This window comes from Oryx dammah, unplaced genomic scaffold (genome assembly GCF_014754425.2).
Source record: "Oryx dammah isolate SB20612 unplaced genomic scaffold, SCBI_Odam_1.1 HiC_scaffold_2, whole genome shotgun sequence".
Taxonomy (NCBI): Eukaryota; Metazoa; Chordata; class Mammalia; order Artiodactyla; family Bovidae; genus Oryx; species Oryx dammah.
This window is the reverse complement of record NW_024070186.1, coordinates 167190039-167209126: the sequence shown is the minus strand read 5'-3', so window position 1 is coordinate 167209126 and position 19088 is coordinate 167190039. Positions and strand designations below refer to the sequence as shown.

At 55.0% G+C, this 19088-nt stretch overlaps 1 protein-coding gene across 1 annotated transcript in view; it reads left to right on the top strand.

The window, feature by feature from the left end:
* The window catches only part of LOC120882450, a 165715-nt gene that overhangs the window by 116143 nt on the left and 30484 nt on the right, over nucleotides 1–19088 (top strand). Inside the window, 11 exon segments of the mRNA XM_040266466.1 lie at nucleotides 438–645; nucleotides 3580–3746; nucleotides 5090–5202; nucleotides 6231–6312; nucleotides 9749–9886; nucleotides 12321–12495; nucleotides 14596–14717; nucleotides 15264–15404; nucleotides 16880–16993; nucleotides 17100–17228; nucleotides 17865–18026. Of these exon segments, the coding sequence (XP_040122400.1) occupies nucleotides 438–645; nucleotides 3580–3746; nucleotides 5090–5202; nucleotides 6231–6312; nucleotides 9749–9886; nucleotides 12321–12495; nucleotides 14596–14717; nucleotides 15264–15404; nucleotides 16880–16993; nucleotides 17100–17228; nucleotides 17865–18026 (1551 nt within the window).

The window sequence follows — 19088 nt, the reverse complement described above, 5'->3', positions numbered from 1 at the left end:
GGGATCTTAGTTCCCTGGCCAGGGATTGAATCCTCACCCTTTGCATTGGAAGGCGAATTCTTAACGACTGGACTTTGAGGGAAGTCCCCTGAGCTATTTTAAAGTGTACAATTTAGGTATTTAGTACACTGATAAATTCGTGTAGCTACTCTCTAATTCAGAGCATTTTCACCCCCCTCCCAGATGGGAGCCCTGTTACCCACGAGCAATCACTCCTCAGCAGGCACCTCCCCGCCCTCTAGTGCCAAGCAGCACGTGTGTTGTTTGCCAAGTGTAACCCAGCTGTTCCTCCATCCTGCTCGCTCAGGGCCCCAGTTCTTCCCACCCCAGTGGTGTGGACGGTACAAGACCCCAGGGTTTGGGCGAGCGGGTCCTAGCTGCGCCAGGCTGGCTTTCTCTGCTCAGGGTGGTCTGGCATCTCCTGGGTGTTGTTCCAGGTCTCCACGGACGTTGATAGCAGTCGCGCTGGCTTTGAGAATTCAGGACGCGTCTCATCAGGGTCCACGTCTCTGAATTACTCCGTGAGCTGCCGTCACCGCGATGGGCACCTGGAGTTCTCTGGTTGGAGCGAGCACAACAGCTGGGCCCTGCAGCAGGCAGGGTTCCCAGAAGAGGCCCGCCTGGGCGCTGAGCTGCAGATGCAGAGTACGACAGCCAGACCCTGCCCGGGATCGGGAGTCAGCCCCACTACACTGACACCTGCCCACCAGCCTCCGGCCCGGTGTGACCCTGAGTTTCAGGACTAACCAGGATGCCCTTGGCCTTGGAGCCTGACTCTTAAAGGAGCGGGTATTCACTTCCCAGGGTGGCCAAGGCAACGCACCATAAAACGGGTGGCTTAAAACAACAGAAAATTATTCTCCAACTTCTAAAGGCTGGAAGTCAGAAACCAGGTGTGGTCAGGGCCATGCTCCCTCCAGAGTCTTTAGGATTCAACCCTTACCTGCCTCTGCCAGCTCCTGGTAGCCCCAAGCATTCTTGCACTTAGGGCTGTATAACCCTGGTCTCTGCTGCCGAGTCTCTGCCTTTCTTTCTGTAAGGATGCTAGCCATTGGGTTATGGCCCAGCCCAACCCAGCACCTCACCTTGGCTTGCTTCGTGGTTTACTCATTAAGTTGTGTCCAACTCTTGCGACCCCACGGACTATATCCCACCAGGCTCCTCTGTCCATGGGATTCTCCAGGCAAGATGACTAGAATGGGTTGCCACTTTCTTCTCCAGGGAGTCTTCCCGACTCAGGGACTGAACCCGGGTCTCCTGCATTGCAGGTGGATTCTTTACCAGCTGAGCCACCAATCCTATTTCCAAATAAGGGCACATCCACAGGCCCTGGGAGTTAGAACTTCAAACATAATTTTTAAGGGGAAATAGTTTAACCCATATTGGAGGAGGAAGGGAAGGTAACAGTAATAAGAGTCAGTGTTTTTGTTATTGTTTTTTTTTTTAATGAGGGATTTTATTTTTATTTATTTGGCCGTGCTGGGTCTTATCTGTGGCACGTGGGATCTTTAGTTGCAGCATGCAAGTTCTTAGTTGCGGCAGGTGGGATCTAGTTCCCTGACCAGGGATCAAACCCATGCTCCCCGCACTGGGACTGTGGAGTCTTAGCCCCTGGTCCACCAGGGAAGTCCCAAGAGCCGGCGTTGATTGAATGATTACTGCATATGTAATCACCGAGGCAAGCTCTCAGTACATAGCTCAGTGAGTCTGCTAGACAACCCCGTTCACACCAAGGGAAGCTTGAAGCCCCCAGTGGGGCCTCTGGGTCCTCAGACCCTCTGACTTCTCTCCTGACCCCTGCTCATTCCACTCCTTGATATTCTTCCAACACATGAGGCTTACTCCTGCCTCAGGACCTTTGCACAGGCTGTTCCGTCTGCATGGAACACTCTTCCCCACATGTCTCCTTGCGGGAGAAACAAGGAGACAGCCCCTCGCCACCTGCGTCTCAAATGCCATCTCCTCATGGAGGCCTTGCCTCTCCCCCTGTTTATTTGCATCCCCACCTCCCTCCAGCTCTCCCCACCTCTCTCCCAGACTTTGTCATTCTAACAAGCTGTGTAACCCACTTCTTAAATATCCTTATTTCTCACTTCCCACCTTCCATCCACCCCACACTCCACTCTTTGTTTGCAGAGTGGCAGATAGTAAGTGCTCAGTTAATCATCTGTTGAGTGAACAGAGAGGAGGGAGTGGAGAGTAACACCATCCCTGTTCTGCAGGGGAGGAACAGAAGCTCAGAGAGGTTGAGTCACTTGTCCCATGCCATACAGCTGGCTCATGATGAATCCAGGCAGCATGACTCCAGAGCCACCCTCTGATCCACCCCCGCCCCTGCGTAGATGGCAGAGATCAGGATCCCTGCATGGCCCCGAGTCTCCTGGATGGTCCTCTTCTGGCCTTGAACTTTTCCAGCCTTGGTTCTTAGCCTCCTGCAGGGTGAGCAGGCACCTGGATCAGACAGGGGACTGTCTCACAGAATGCTCTGAGGAAGGGTTTGTCAGGGATGTTGTGGGTCAGTGATGGGACAAGTGTCCCAGGAATGATTCCCCACGGCCCCAGTTCCCGGGCCAGGAGGCCTGGGGTGCTAGCCTTCAGCCATGGTGGCTTCTCACCCCCGCCACTGCTCTCTCTCAGGGGGCACGTTCTGCCTAGTGTCAATATTCTTGGTGTCCCCACAATCAGGAACCTCCCCAGGCATAAGGGGACTGAGTCCCCTTGGACGTGTGTTTACTCCCCACTCACGCCCCACATATAGTAGGTGCACATGGGTGAACACTGCATAATGAAGGAAGGAGACAGACCCTTCATGAGACCTACTAGGTGCCCAGTGTGCAGATGTGTTATCTTAGTTAATCTTGGCGATGTCTCTTGAGGTGGGTGGCCTATGCCCACTCTGTAGGTGAGGAAATTGAGGCTCAGAGTTGCCAGCTTGTCCTTGTCTGCCAAGGAGGGCTTCCCAGGTGATGGGACTGAGCGAGATCCCAGAATCTCCTTTCGTGGAGGAGTTTCTTCTGTCTGCTGAGCTGAGTTGTGGCCTAGCTTGGAGGCAGGGGACTGGAAGAAATACCCGCACATGCTAGAGGAGGGTGCAGACCCTTCTGCCTGGGCCAGGCAAGCTGCAGGTCAATATTATTTGATATTGATTTGATATTATATTAACCCTGGAGAAAAGCATCATTGGTTTGTTCACTCCCTCATTAGGTTCTGGGCACTTGTGATGTGTCTGGGGCAGTACTAAGTGCTGGAGTCACAGCAGGGAAGGAAATAGACTAAAGGTCCTGCCCACATGGAGCTGACCTTCTGGCGAGGGAGGAAGCAGGAGGGGCTGAGAGGTACTTTAGAGGGGCAATCAGAGGAGGCTGCTCGGAGGAGGTGTCATAGCAGCAGTGACTCCAATGCGAGAAGGAGCTGGCCAGGCCAAGACTGGGGGAAGCCTCGTGACAGATGCTGTCACAGGGACTCAGAGGTGAAAGGCTCACCCAGGTCAGTCTCACTGGTATCCACAGGGTGTGACCCTAAACTGGAATGGGAAATGAACCCCAGTTCCCAGCAGCCTTTGCCATTCTCTGTCTCTAGAGACCCAGACACAGGCCCGTGTGGTCCTCCAAGGTGGGGACGATGGGATCAGCATGGACACGGCAGCCCTGGTGGCCCGGCCAGTGAATGGCCCCCTGGAGCTGGTGGTGAATGTCAGCCACACGGCACCTCTTCTCCGGAGGCTGGGCCTGCCCTTTGCCAGCCAGGTGAGGCGTGGGTGGCCAGCCCAGGCAGGGGCAGACGCCCCTGCTAATTCTGTCAACTCCCATCCTGTTCCCAGGGGCAAGGGACCACTGTGTGCACAGTTGATGCGAATGGTCTTGCCTTGTGTCTGTCCAGCACTTTACAGTTTGCAAAGGCTTTATTAATAATGATAATAATTGTAACCAGCGGCCTCTGTGCTCCCTGCTGTGGGGCTGGTGTGGATGGGCCCCTGCCCCTGTGTTCCAGCTCCTGGTCCTGTGTCCTTTCCACCCTTCCAGCTTGTGTTTGTACAGCACCTACTGCACGCTTGGTACTGTTCTGAGGGTCCCATTCGCACTGCCTCATCTCCTAACACCCCAGTAAGAGGCAGAGCAGCACAGTTGTTATACATGCCATCTCTGGAGGCCAGTCCCAGCTCTGTCATTTGCTGGCTGGCTGTCCTTGGGCAGATTCCTTAGCCCCTCTGTGCCCTCAGTCTCCTCATCTGTGAAATGGGGATAATACCGGTACTGTTAATGTGAGGGTTGTGAGGATGGAGTGAGTCAGTACCAGTGATGCCCCTGGGATGGTGTGTGGCTGGAGCCGATGCTTCAGAAGCCTTTGCTGCTCTGATGGTGCTGGTGATGCTGGCCGCTGTAGTCATCAGCATCCTCGGGTCACAGGTCCGTCTCTCAGTGACCTGCCCAAGGTCGTGTAGCAAGTAGGCATCAAAACAGGGGCTCAGACTTGGTACCGGGTCCTTCCCTGAGATGCGCCCCCACACCCTCTAAGACAGGAACTGTGCTGAGTCCCCAGGCAGCGGGCCAGTGGCAATTGGTGTGAACTCAACTTGCTTAGTGGGGCCTCCCTCTCCCTCACAAGCCATGGAGCACGTACATCCAAGTCTCTTTTCCAGCCTTCTGCTTTGGGCTATCTGGCAATCCCCCTGCCCCTCACTCCCCTCTGCCGTGGGAGGAGGGGCAGTTCCCGGAGTCCAGGGCCCCAGGATGTCACTCTTCCCGCAGAGGGACTGAGTCACTGTGACCCACCGCTGAGCAGCACTTCATCTGAATCCCCTTTCCCTGCCCTCAGCCTGGGTGGTGGGGAGGTCTGTAGGATGCCGGCTCTTTGCCGATGTCTGGAGTACAGGTGGACACTGGAGACCCATGGCTGGCAACCTGGGCTGCAGCGAGAGAGCCAGCCCAGGCCTGCCCGGGGGTCCTCACCATCCAAGGGTGGGCAGATGGGGCCGAGTCTAACGGGCATCTGCCCTGCCGGGCTGGTGGGCGGACGGGATGCGAGGGTCCTCAGGCCCGCTCCTCCCAGCCTGCCCCCCGACCCTCTCCCCGTCCTGTCCCCTCTCCAGCTCACGCTCCGGGGGCTCTGGGAAAAGGGAGAGATGCATTCTTCCCTGCAGCTGGCGTGTGGTTCTCAAACCTGCCTGGCCCTCAGCATCCAAGGCCACAGCCAGGCACTCAGGTGAGGGCTTTGCCACACTCTGGGGGCCCCGAGGGGAGAGGAATGGGTGAGGTAGAGGCCTCAGCTGAGCGCTGCTTCAAACCCTCCCCACAGCCCCGCTGCACAGAGGTGGCATGGGAGGCTCAGAGAGGCCAAGTGACTTGCCCGAGGTCACACAGCTAACAAAACATCTTTGACCTCTGGGGCTCGGGACACGAAGGAGTTCTTATTCTCGCAAGTTAATGCATCCCAGGCCTCGAATAGTAATAACTAGTATGGCTCTTCACTCTGGGAACCTTCTGGGGTCAGGGGTCTTAACACTCGGATGAAGTCAGGTGAGTCACCAGGCTCCAGGTGAGGGAGGGTGATGAAGAAGCCACTGTTAATGATGCAGACCAGCGGTTCTCACCCGGGGGCGTTGGGCGGTGTCTGGGGAAAGGTCTGGTTGTTACAGCCAGAAAGGGGTGTCTACCGGCTCCTCGCGGGCGGGGGCCGCAGCTACTGCCAGACCTCCTGTAATGCGCGGGCCAGCCCACAACGATGACTGGTGTGGCCCGCGGTGTCAGCCATGCTGAGGTTGGCACCCATGGTGTAGGGGCACCCCCGGACAGGGCAGCCCCCAGGGCAGGCGGCAGTGGGGAGCTGTGAGTGCCTGGCCTGAGGAGGCGAGGGAGGGGTGCTGTGAGCCCAGGGCTGCAGGAGGGGGCCGGGTTTGAAGCTTGCTGTCCAAAGTGAGGGGGCCCCATGGGTGGGCCCACAGAAGACCTGCTGCTGAGTACCACCCAGCCCCTGTGCTGGAGGGAAACGGAGGCACTTGCCCACTGTGCCAGGACCAGGCAGAGGCCAAGCTGGAATGCAAACGCGCGTCGCTGCAGCCCTGACCATTGCACCCCATGGCCATCAGGCCTCCGGGCATGTTAATAGCCCTTCATTGGGTTGCTGCCATGTTTCTGGGTCTCTAGCCCTCTGCTAGGGTGGTTGGCTTGGTCCCGACCCGGCCTGCACAGAGCGCCCTCAAGCCAGGCTTCTCACACCTTCTTTGCTTCCAGCAAAGAGCTGCGGCTCTCCGGCCGGCATCACCTCCCCGTCCTCCTTGGCCGCTGCCCCAGCAGAGCCTCCGCTTCAGCCAAGGTAACCGTGTCCTGGCCACCCCTGAGCCCCTAACTAGTTCCAGATGCCCTGCCCGAGGTGGGTGGGGGCCGCGCAGGCTGGCCCCACTGCTGCGGAGTGTTAACACATCACATGTGTCCCGCAGCTTGCAGCAGGCCGCGCTGGGCCACCCTTGGAAACCCCTGGCTCCAGGTTTCCCAAACAGGCCCAGGTTTACATTCCTGGGCTGGCCCTGCAGCCCCCAGCAGGGCCCACGAGACCCCCAGGAGCCACGGGAGTCTTGCCCACCAGTGCCTGGTGCCACTTCCCCTCAGCCTGGCACGCTCCCGGGCACTGGATCAGATGACACGGCCTTTGAGCTGAGCCAGCCTCCCCTCCCAGGTGCCCCATCTGCCTTTCCCACGGCTTCTGCGTGACTTCCTGCCCTGTGTCTGCAAGTCCCGTGTTCTCCTGGAACCCTGGGATGTCGCTGTCTCGGGCATCTGCTCTGAGTAGCATCTGGGGGTGCTGGGCGTGGACAGGAGGGCCAGTGAGAGCCGCGATTCCCCTTCCCTTGGTGCTGCCATTGTTTCTTTCTGTCTGCTCCTGCTCCTCGAAGTGGGAGATCCTGGAAGGTGTGCCCAGGACCTGGCCTAGGGCCCAGCACATAGTAGGTGCTTAGTGAGAGACAGTGAGGGAAGCAATAATGGATGACGGGACTAGTGAATGAATGAGTACACACACCAGCTGGTCGCTTCCTCATCCTACCAGCCACCCAGCTTTGTAAAAAGCACCCGCCCACTGGCCTTGGCCCAGGCTGACTTTGTTTATAGAGCACCTACTGTGTGCCAGGCTGTGTACCAGCACATCACACACAATCTCAGAGCTCTGCAGACTTCACTCACCATCATTCAGGGAACCTCTTAGTTTTCCCCCAATCTTTCTTTTCATAATTTCCAACCTATAGAGAAGGTACTATAGGGCAGTGACCATTTACCAATTGGCTTTTCCCCCAGTTTTATTAACATGTAATTGACATACAGCACTGTTAGTGTGTACAGCACATTAATCAGACTTGCATCTACTGTGAAATGACTGTAATGAGTTAGTTAAATCTGTTATCTCAGAGAGAGATAGAAAAAGAAAAGCGAAAAAAAAATCTTGTGATGACAACTGTTAGGATCTCTTTGCTCTCGTTTTTTAAATTAATTTTATTGGAATATGGTTGATTTACACATTTAGTTTCTGCTGTACAGCAAAGTGAATCAGTCACACATATACATATACTCACTCTTTTTTAGATTTTATTCCCGTATAAGTTCACTACAGAGTACTGAGTAGAGTTCCCTGTGCTACGCAGTAGGGTCTTACTAGTTCCCTATTTTGTCTCTGGAGGTGCATATATGTCTGTCCCAACCTCCCAGTTTATCCCTCCGTTCCCTTGGTAACCGTAAGTTTGTTTTTTGCATCTGTGACTCTGGTTCACTTGTACCATTCTTAACTCTCAAATATATCATCCAGCAGGGTTAACAGTAGTCATCTGACTGTGCAAACATCCCTGGTATTTATCTTATATCACCAAGTCTTAATATCTTGCCACATCTTTCTATTTAATATGTTACATACTTGTATATATTCACACACATATTTTTGTATTGTAATATTGAGCTGTTTCTGGAGGCGTCTCATTACTCCTAAATACTGCAGCTGGTGTTTCCTATAACAAGGGTATTTTCTTGTATAACACAGTAGAATTACCAAATTCAGGAAATTTAACATGTGACATAATATCGTTGTTGAGTATACAGCTCATCATAAAATTTCCCAGTTATGCAGTAATTCTGCTTTCTCAATAAGGCCCTTCTGAGCTGTTTTGTTTGTTTTAAATCTGGGATGCAGTTCAAGATCACCCAGGGCATTCAGTTGTCATGTCTCTTTAGTTTCTTAATATCTAGGACAGAGGTCTGCAAGCTTTTACTGTAAAAGGCCAGATAATAAATATTTTAGCCTTTATACCCAATACCCTCTCTGTTGTCATCACTCCATTTTGCATTATAATAAAACACCAGCCGTAGACGATATGTAAATAAATGGGCTTGGCTGTGTTCCAATAAAACTTTATTTACAAAGCAGGCAGTGGGCCAAATTTGGCGCAAAGACTGACCCCAATCTAGCGATTCTCTTCCTACCACCTACCTTTCTTTCCTTTAACATTTTATTATTATATTTTTCAGACACTGAAAGATTCAAACAGCTTCCTAGCAAATACTCACATACCTGTCACCTAGATTTTTTCATTCATATTTCGCTCTACTTTATCACAGAGCTCTCCACCTTTTTAGTGCATTTCAAAGTAAGTTCCTGATACTGACATACTTCCCCCTAAACATTTCATATCATTAACCACCTTGAAGAACTCCTGTATTGAACAACAAGGATTTACTGTATAGCACAGGGAACTATAATCAATATCTTATAATAACCTAAAATGGAAAAGAATCTGAAGCTGTGTACCTGAAACTAATACAATATTGTAAATCAACTATAGTTCAGTTTTTAAAAAGAAAGAAAACTTTCACGTGGACGATTTTGCAGTGTCCAGGCAATCATTTTGCAAAAATCCTCTGTTTGAATTTGTCAGATTAATTGTGTGAGGTGTGATTCAGGTTGGACGTTTTTGACAGGGGAGTCACTAAATTAATGATGTTTCTGGAAAGCTCTTAGAAATCCCAATTCTTGACCCAGTCTCTAGAGGCTCTCTTTTTACAGGTCTTAGGTGGGGCCCTAGAGTCTATCTTTTTAGCATGTGCCCTGAGTGATTCTGCTCTTCAACCAGCCTGGAAATTAGCACATGATTTCACATAGTTTCCACATCAACACATTAATAAAGTGCGTTTCATTATCCCAGTTTATCTGGTTAGAGAGTGACGTCCTCAGGGATTATGGAACTAGCTAGAGGTCACTCACCCCATGCTTGGAAGAGCCAGAGCTGAATCCTGGGCTGTTTGATGCACTGTCTGTGTGCCATCCTCTGCTCCAGACTGCCCCTTCCCATTTACAGTGATAATTAGAATGCCTGCCTGCTGCAGGCTGGTAGCCACCTGCAAGTCAATGCTAGAGCATGAAGGGCATGGGAGATTGTTGTCCTGGCCACACCTGGTGGTCTAACCTGAGCTTAGGACCCTTGTGCATGCTAAGTTGCTTCAGTCATATCTGACTCTTTGCGACCCCATTGATTGCAGCCCACCAGGCTCCTCTGTCCATGGGATTCTCCAGGCAAGAATACTGGAGTGGGTTGCCATGCCCTCCTCCAGGGGGTCTTCCCTGGACCTCACGTCATCACAATGCATCTCATCCAGGGAGCTGTGGGTCTTTAAGGCTGGGGGCTTTGGGAGGCAGAGCCTACTTCCAGCACCTTCCTGAATGTTCTGTCAGAGACTTGGCTGAGGAATTCTGCCTTGCTTTCCTTCTGACCCAGCTACAATACTCTGAGGGTGGAGCCGAGGGCACATTTGTGTTCATGGTGGAGGAGCATCATTTCCACATGGGCGCCAGGCTCGCAGCTGCTAAGAACAGCCTTACCAACATCATCAAGCTGGAGCAGACCTTCCCCCAGGTGCGTGGAGGAGGCCAGCGCAGGCTTGGCGGCGGGGGGAAGGGGGATGTTCCTGGGCCAGCTCTTTAAGAAAAGAGGAATTGTCCTGTTTCCTGGGAGGATCCACTACAGGCAGGGCTGTGGTGTGGGCAAAATCTTCTGGAGTGGATTCTCAGCTGGTCTCAATGTCCCTTCTTCCCTTCCCCCATCCCTCCTTCTCCCCCTCCCTTTCGTGTTATTTACTGAGCATGTACTAGGTGCCAGGCCAGACACTGTTCCAGAAGCTGGGGATGTTGCTTAGAGCAGTCTGATGAGTCCTTCCTCTCATCGAATGTAGTCTAGTGGGGAGACTGTGCCTGCAAAACATCAGAGACGTGGGCAGGAGACGTGTCAGGGAGATCCCCTGAAGAAGGAAATGGCAACCCACTCCACTGTTCTTGCCTGAAAAATCCCATGGACAGAGGAGCCTGGTGGGCTACAGTCCATGGGGTCACGCAGGAGTCAGACACAACTTGGTGACTAAGAAACCACCAAAAGTGGGGAGACTGACCAACAACATAAAGAAAATCGAATAAGAAAAATATACCAGATGATGATACCTAGTATAGAAAAGGGCTTCCCTGGTGGCTCAGACGGTAAAGACCCTGCCTGCAGTATGGGGTGATATGAGCGGGCATGACTGGGGAGCTATTTAGGAGGCCAGCAAAGGCCCCCCTAAGGAGGTGACAACAGAGTTAGCCTGAGTTAACCATTTGGAAGCCTGGTGACAGGGCCTTCCAGGCAGAGGGAACAAGATGTGCAAAGGGCCTGGGGCAGGAATGACTTTGGCATGTTTGAGGAACAGCCACTGTGCTGGAGCAGGATGGGTGAGGGGGAAAAGAGCAGGCAGGAGTGGGAATCTAATCACGCAGGGTGTGTCAGGCCACAGAGAGGAGTTGAGATTGTATCCTCTCTGAAACTGGAGGCCTTTGAGGACCTGATCCAAAGGGTGCTTTCAGACTCCTCTGGCTGCTGTGCAGTGAGTGACCTACAGGGGGCAGCAGAGGCACCAGTGAGTAAGCCGTGAGCAGAGTCTCAAGTGGATGGTGACTGCAGCCATGAAATTAAAAGATGCTTGCTCCTTGGAAGAAAAGCGATGACCAACCTAGACAAGATATTAAAAAGCAGAGACATTACCAACAAAGGTCCGTCTAGTCAAAGCTATGCTTTTTCCAGTAGTCATGTATGGATGTGAGAGTTGGACTATAAAGAAAGCTGAGCGCCGAAGAACTGATGTTTTTGAAGTGTGGTGTTGGAGAAGACTCTTGAGAGTCCCTTGGACTGCAAGGAAATCAAGCCAATCAATCATAAAGGAAATCACTCCTGAATATTCATTGGAAGGACTGATGCTGAAGCTGAAACTCCAGTCCTTTGGCCACCTGATGCAAAGAACTGACTCATTGGAAAAGACCCTAATGCTGGGAAAGATTGAAGGTGGGAGAAGGGGCAACAGAGGATGAGATGGTTGGATGGCATCACCGACTCAATGAACATGAGTTTGAGTAGACTCTGGGAGTTGGTGATGGACAGGGAGGCCTGGTGTGCTGTAGTCCATGGGGTTGTAGAGTCAGACACAACTGAGTGACTGAACTGAACTGAGGGTCTCAAGAATGATGGTGTCTTGGACCGAGATGGGGGCAGTGGTGATGGGCTTTAGGGACATTTAAGAGTAAACTCCCTTCCTCCCTCTGAAAGTCTCCTCCACCATCCTCCTGTGGCACCCAACAGCAGGGAGAGTGCCCCTTGCTGAGCCTTCACACAGGCTGTTCCTTCTGCCTAGAATGCCCTTCCCTGTTTTGTCAGGCAGCCTCTTTCTCTGTGTTCCGTTCCCCCTTGAATATCTTCCATGGCTTCTCTTGTCACCTTGCCCCATCATTTCCTAATTCTGTGACTGTCTCCACACCAGCCTGGAGTCCCTGAAGGGCCAGGGTCAGTCTTGGTTATCTTTGTCCCCCAACCCCCAGCTCTGGGTCAGGAACATCACACCAGCTCATTAAATGTTTGAGAAATCCTTCTGCCGACCACAGCAGCCCCTCGTGGCACTGTCCATGGGTCCAGCCCTGAGCTGAGCGCATCACTCCCCTTGTCTCACTGAAGTCAGCACTATTATTCTTACCCCAGTTTATAAATGAGGAACCTGAGGTTCAGAGAGGTTGGGAAACTAGCCCAAGGCCACACAGCTTGGAAGTGGAGCTGAGAGGCAGCTGTCCTCTTCTCAGGGGGCGTCAGTCTCTGGTTTGTCATACCCCTTCTGCCCCCTTGCTCCACTCCGTTACATTATCTACCAGCCCAGTAAACAATTAGAGCTTTGTTTCTTGTCTTTCCTTTTCTGAAAGCTTCTCTCCTTTGCTACCCTCAGCAGGAACATGGGCTGGGCTCCCCAGTGACCCAGCTCCATCTCTTTTTTTTTCCCCAGTTCCACGCCCTTCCTGGGGAGCTGGTCCTTCAGACCTCATACGAGCGAGCCCGTGGCAGCCAAGTGCTGCACCACATAGTGCTGTGGGACGGGCAGGGCGTGGCCCTCAAGGGGATCCTCAATGGGAGCCTCTCCATGCCCTTCCTCAAGCCCGCTGGGACCCTTGGTCTGCAGGGTGAGTCTCCCAGGTGCCAGGCATTCACGCATTCGCTCAGAGCATCATCACTGCATGCTTGCTTATCCCAGGCACTGTTCCAGGCACTGGGGTTCCACTGGGAAGCAGGATGGCCCAGGTCCCAGATCTCAGGGAGGCGGGTTGTGAGCAGGGACACACACTGAACAAGATAACATCAGAGTGTCTCCAGGAGTGAGAACGCCTATGAAAACAAGCAGGGTTTGGTTTGGGGGGAGGAGGGGTGGAGCTCCTCCAGGTGGGTGGTCTGGGAAGGCTTTTCTCAGGAGGTGACTTTCAAGCTGAGCCCCGAGTGACAAGAAGGTGAAGCTCTGGGGAGATCATCGTGGGCAGAAAAGGAGGAACAGCAGGTGCAAAGGCCCTGGGGTGGGAACAGGCTTTGTGGCTGGAGTGGACAGAGGGGAGGAGATGAGGTGGGAGAGGTTAGGGGAGCCAGGACACACAGGGTCTCAGCCTCTGACAAGGAGTTGGGGTTTTTCCTGAGTGTGATAAGACAGGAGGGCAAGGTTAGCATGTGGAAGACGTGGCAACCCCCTGTATCCCCGAGGGGTTGCAAGCTGAGGCTGACAGATTGCAGGTTGGCAGGGGACGTGAGTGTGGCCCCCGCAAGGGCACCCGTGACCCCCTGAGGCCCTTCAGGAAACAGCCCCATCCCCAAGGGCCATGCAGACACACAGGCTGTCAATTTGTGTTTGAGGAGTCTACGTACACAGAGCAGAAACTGACCTGCCGGACTGCCAAGCGGGAGACGCAGTGCAGACCCTGGCCCGGGGCGAGCACGGCTTGGTGGGTGGCCCAGTGGGGTTCCCCAGGGTCAGGGTTGCCACATGTGTGCCCTGCAAAGCAGAGAAAAAGAGGATCCTCAGCACACCAAGCAGTGTTTGCTGTGCATGTCAGTGTGTGCATGTGTGAGAGTGTGTGCATGCTGAGGGGGCCATGGATGGGCTGAGCAGCCTGTGGACCCTGCTGTGTGGGTACTGGGTGCAGAAAGCAGCGGGTCAGGCGGAGGGAGGGAGGGGTAGCGGCTCTGCATGTGGTCAGTGCTCCTGGACTGGTGACCAGCTTAGAGCCACTGTCTCTGGGCACAGCTCCCCAGGGTCCATGTAGGGACAGCCCCCTTCCAGAGGGTTCAGAGGTGGTCTTTGTCTGCAGTGGAGTCTCAGGTGGACTCCTGCTCTGGGGGGTCTAGGAAGGCAGGAGCAGTTGGTGGCCTTATGGGATGGAGTCAGATGGTGCCGGAGGTCAGGGCAGCTGGACTCAGGCTTCAGAGATGAAGGAAGAAAATCGAGGGCAAGGAGGTCTCAGCAATGGGCTGTGTCGTACCCCAGGGTGGAACAAGAGCACGGAGCAGCTGAGTGTGACCAGGCGGGTGTGGAGCATTCAAAGTGGCCGGGGTAACTGTGTGTGAGGGACCCAAGAGTGATATTGGAAGGCGTATCTGTCAGCTACTGCTGTGTAACAAATGACTGCAAACTCAGTGGCTTACAGTAGTAAGAATTCATCACTGCTAACGAGCCTGTGGGCAGCTCTCTGGTCTTGCTCGTGCATCATGGTCAGGCCCTAACTTGGATAGGTGCTGCTGCTGATTTCGGCTGCACTTTCTTACTTGTTTGGGGGCTGGTTGGCTGTCACCTGGTCCGGGACAGTCTCTGCTGAAACATCCAGGCTCTCCTCTGTGTGGCATCAGTGTCCGGCAGGCCAGCCTTGGTTTAATCTCACGATGGCTGGGCAGGGGTCCCAGAGAGCCAGACGGAGCTGAGGCCTTAAGGCCGAAGCTGGGGATTTGCAGTGTCAACTTCACCAAATTCTACAAGCCAGTCATGAGGCCAGCCCAGGTTCCAGGGCCAAGGCAACAAATTCTACCTCTTGATGGAGGCAATACAAGGCCTCCTTGCAGAAGTCCTGGCATGGGGCTTTCATGAGGATGCTGATGGACTGTTGAGTGGCATGGGGATCAAGAGAGGGGACAGCTTCTGAGTTTTGTGCAGATTACATGTGTGTGTGGCCCCAAAATGGCCCCTGGCCCCCTCTTGGCCTCAGGCTGATGCCCCCACCCCTCCCTGTATGCCCCTCCCTGCCCAGTGGAGCTCACCCACCCGCTGCCCCTGCCCTTGCCACGGCACTGCAGCTTCCGCCTGACCTCTGAGCATTCAACACGCCGTCACCAGGATGACCTGGTCGTGGGCTGGGACAGCAAGGACCAGGTAGGCGTCTGGCTGGAAGGGGACCCGGGAAGCCCACCTTGTGGCCTGAGCGGGACACTTGGGGCCCTGCCCTGCCCGAGGAGCGTTATGGGGCCAACCGGGCTGAGCCCCGGTCCCCAAAGGACCACAGGAAGAGCACTGGCGGGGAGGAGGGAGCCTGGGTCCCAGCACCACCTGGATGATAACAGAAGACCAGTGGCTGATGCATAGCGACGGCCTCTTGTGTGCTAGGCAGCCCAGCCCTGTTTCATAGATGAAACCGAAGCTCAGAGGGGAATGGAGCTACTGAAAGGCAGGGCTGGGATTCAGATCCATGAAATGCCTCTAACCCCCAGTCCCCTCTCCATCATATGCTTGTCCCTATCTGCTGCTCTCCAAGCCTCAACTTACTCCTCTGAAAAATGGGCTGAAGCTCCCAGAGGGCCTCCCCCAGTGGTGGGCCAGCAGCCCTCACTCCCTTGACCGTGATGAAGGAGGTGACCTGCACTGGGTGGTGGGGAGGGCCTCTCTGGAGGAGGCCTCCCGCTCAGCCTGTCCCCTCCCCAGGTGGCGCTGTCCTCCTCTCTGCGGCTGGGGAAAGGCAAGCTGGCCGCCCGCCTGGCCCTGGCTCACCCCTTCAGCCTCTCCTGGCGGCGGGCCGAGGCCAGTGGCCTTGCTGAGAGCAGAGGCGGCAGGCAGAGCCGGCAGGTGAGTAGGGAGCAGCCGCGGGGCCCTGGGTAGATGGCTCTTGGAGGTGGGTGAGCCGCATGGCTGAGGCCACAGGTGGGACAGCTGGGACCACGTTTGGGGGAGGAGAATCTTGTTTGTTCATCAGAGACAAGGACGTCTCTGGAATCACAGCGTCCTGAAGCTTGGAACCCCAGGGGGGCCTTCATGCATTCACTCCTTCACTGGGACTGTATTAAGCACCTAATGTGTTCCAGGACATGTTGAGGTGCAGGCGTAGTCCCTGCATTGATAAAGCTCACATTTTAGTGGGAGGAGCAGTTCGCGCGGATGTCTGGTTCATCACTGATGCGCTGGTCTGTTTAGTTGGTCACTGCAGGGGTTCACACAGGGCAGCTTGGACCCTGCATCTGACCGGGAGGCTTTGGGCAGTCTTTAGCACCTCTCTAAGCCTCAGTTTTTGTTTTTTTTTTTTCTATAAAATGGGAGACGGTAGGCCAGTGTGTGCCAGCAAAAAGACCAAAACTCAAGAGAACGAGTGAATAAAAAATTAAGAGTTGTGATAAGCTCTATAAAGAAAGCAAGAAGGGTACTAAGAGAGAGAGTCACTGGAGTCCGGTGGGGAGGGGACTTTAGATGGGGTGGTCAGAGAGGGCTTCATGGAGGAGGTAGCTTGTCAGCTGAGGACCGTTGGATGAAGGGGAGCCCGGACGAGCTGGAGGAGCAGCAAGTGCAAAGCCCCTGAGGTGGGAACAGGCTGGGAGCTTTAGGAGGAGCCAGAGGCAGTTAAGACCAGCACGGAGGAAATGATGGGGTGGGGGCTGGTGAGGCGGGAGAGCTGAGGTCAGGTGAGGGGGCAGACCAACTGTCTTAGCTCGGGGCTGCCATAACAAAACATCACAGGTTGGGTGGCTTAAACCACAGCCTAGAGGCTAGAAGTCCAAGATCAAGGGGTCCAGCACGGTCAGGTTCTGGTAAGAGCCCTCTTCTTGGTCTGAAGCCTTCTCTCTGTGTCCTCACACGTTGGGGAGAAAGCTCTGTGGAGTCCTTCTTACAGAGCATGGATCCCATCGTGACCCCCCCGCCCCACCCCGTCTAACCCTAATCGCCTCCCAATACCTCCTGATGTTGTCACATTGCAGCTTAGGGCTTCGACCCACAGGCCCCAGTGAGGGGCTCAGATTTCCCTGTTCTGGGAAATGTGTTGAGAATGAGGATTTTTCCACCCAGTAAACACTTCTGGTCTGCAGTCTGAGCGTGGCTCTGCGCTCTTACAGGCATGAGCCGGAAGAGAAGTCTGTCTCAACTCCCGCTTGCCGCCTCCATCCCCTAGAGGGTGGGCAAGGGGACTACCAGCTTCTCCACCGCCCCCCGCCCAGGCTCTGCACCTCTCCTTCCCTCTTACCTACCCACCCCGACACACAGATGGGGGGACCTCAGCCTCTCCTCCGTCCCACTTCTCCCGTCCACCTGCCACTGGCCGCGTCTCCACGCAGGTGCAGCTTGCCTGGAACGGAGGGCAGCCGCTGGCCTTGCAGCTCACCTGGGCCGACAAGTCCTCGACGCAGAGCACCTCCTGGGATGGTTGCGTGGCTGCCTCCCTGGGGCAGGTACGCACTGCCTGCCCTCCCAACCCGGCACCGGGCTCCCCCAAACCCTGGGCCCTGTGCTGCCCCCCTGCGCCCCAGTCACATCTACCATCCTCTTCCCCGTCAGCTCCAGGACACCTGGGGCCTGGGCGCCCTCAGGGCCTGTGGGGCCTTAACACAGACCCCAGCTGTGCTCAGCGAGTGGCTGGATCTGTCCTGGGATGGACGCCGGGTGCAGCAGAACCTAACGTACGAGGTGAGGCCCAGGGAGCTGGGTGGCCCCACCGGCTGCAGAAAGTGCCTGGTTCTGGGGCCATAGGGTCCTGGATGTAAGTGCTCATTGTGTTGGGGGCCCCGAGCAATTCATTTCTCCACTGTGAACCTTGGTTTTCTCATCTGTGAAATGGGTACAAGTATCCTTCCCTGACTGTAATGTTGTGAGAGCACTGGGAGGTCAGAAAAGCAAGGTGCCCAGCATGAGGTGGGCACTTGGGGAGCAGACAGAGGAGTGGGTGAGCCCAGTGGGCTGCCAGAGAGGGGTAGGGGGAGGTGGGGAGCTCAGGTTCCCAGAGGTGTCAGGGTCAAGGTCTCGCCAGCGTCACCATCTGCCCAGGGCTCCTGATGGACTGAGTGCTGCTCTTCAGAGCCTAGGGCAGGGGCTGGGCCGTGGAGAGATGAGGGCAGCTGGCCTGGAAGTGCCCTTGTCCCTTCTGGGTTTCCTTAGGCCCACAGCCCCTCCGTCTCCCAACAGAGGTCCTGCCCGGAGTGTAAACACCCTCTGTGGGGCTGCCCGGGGCTCTGATGGGGTTCCTGGCACCTCCTCTCCTCTCGTGAGGGTCTCCTTCTCTCTTCTGGGATGAGCCCCCATCCCAAGATGCCCTTTTCCTTCCAGAGGCGCCAGCCGTCCCTCCCGGACAGGATCCACGCAGAGGCTGTGCTGGAGCACGTCCTCGGGGGCCCCTGCCCCACACAGAGCTTCCAGGGGGATGTGGAGACGGACCATGCCCGCTGGCTGCGCCACTCCCTGCAGCTGGGGCTCTGCCACCTGCCCAGGGTGAGTCTGTCCCTGGGGAAGGGCCCAGGGACCCAGGGGTGAAGAGAGAGGAGGGTGCCCACCCAGGGCAGGGGTGTGAGTGAGGGAGCCGGGTCCCATCATCACAGGTCTGCACAGGCCTGCAGGCAGCCCCGGGCAGGGCTCTCTCCTCTCTGAGCATCTGGTGTTTCATCTGAGGGATGGGAGACACGGTTGGTTCTAGCACGTGAGGTGATGGGGAGATTTAAGATGTGGCACCGGGAAAGTGCTCGACATGTAAACCAAGCTGCTGTTTTCATTGTTGTTAGGGGGAAGTGTTGGGACCCCTATCCCCCAACATTCCCCTGGGTTTGTTAGCTAGTTGATTGGTCTTTTCTGCCTTCCTCCACCCACCTTTTACCCATCTTTCCAGCCATCCAGGCAGCCAGCCAGCTATCCAGGCAGCCAGCCAGCCAGCCAGCCATCTACCCACCCTCCAACCCATCCTCCCATCCATCCATCCATTCCTTCATCCTCCCCGTCTTCCAGCCTCCTCCCTTCCATCCATCCTTCCCCTCTCCCATTCCCCACACCCTCTCATCTCTCTAACAGTCCTGGGGGTCACAAACTTTTCCTCCAAAGGGCCAGGTAGTGAATATTTTATTTATTTAAACGGTTTACTTTTGTTTGTGTTGGGGCTTTGGTCTTTGTGTCACCGCGTGAGGGCTTCCTCTAGTTGCAGCGAGCAGGGGCTGCTCTCTCGCTGCGGTGCCCGGGCTTCTTACTGCGGTGGCTTCTCCTGTTGCAGAGCGTGGGCTGTAGGCGCCAGGGCTTCAGCCGTTGCGGCGCCCAGGCTTAGTTTCTCTGTGGCAACTGAGATCTTCCCGGACCAGGGACTGAACCCGTGTCCCCTGCAGCTTGGCAGGCACAGCTTCCTATAGCTGTGCAAGTTGGCAGGCAGCTTCGTAACCACTGGGCCACCAGGGAAGTCACAGTAAATATTTCAGGTCTTGCAGACCATATGGGCTCTGTTGCAGCCACTCAAGTCTGCCATTCTGCCGTGAAGGCCACTGTGGAGGACGTGTAAATGAAGGGGTATGGCCA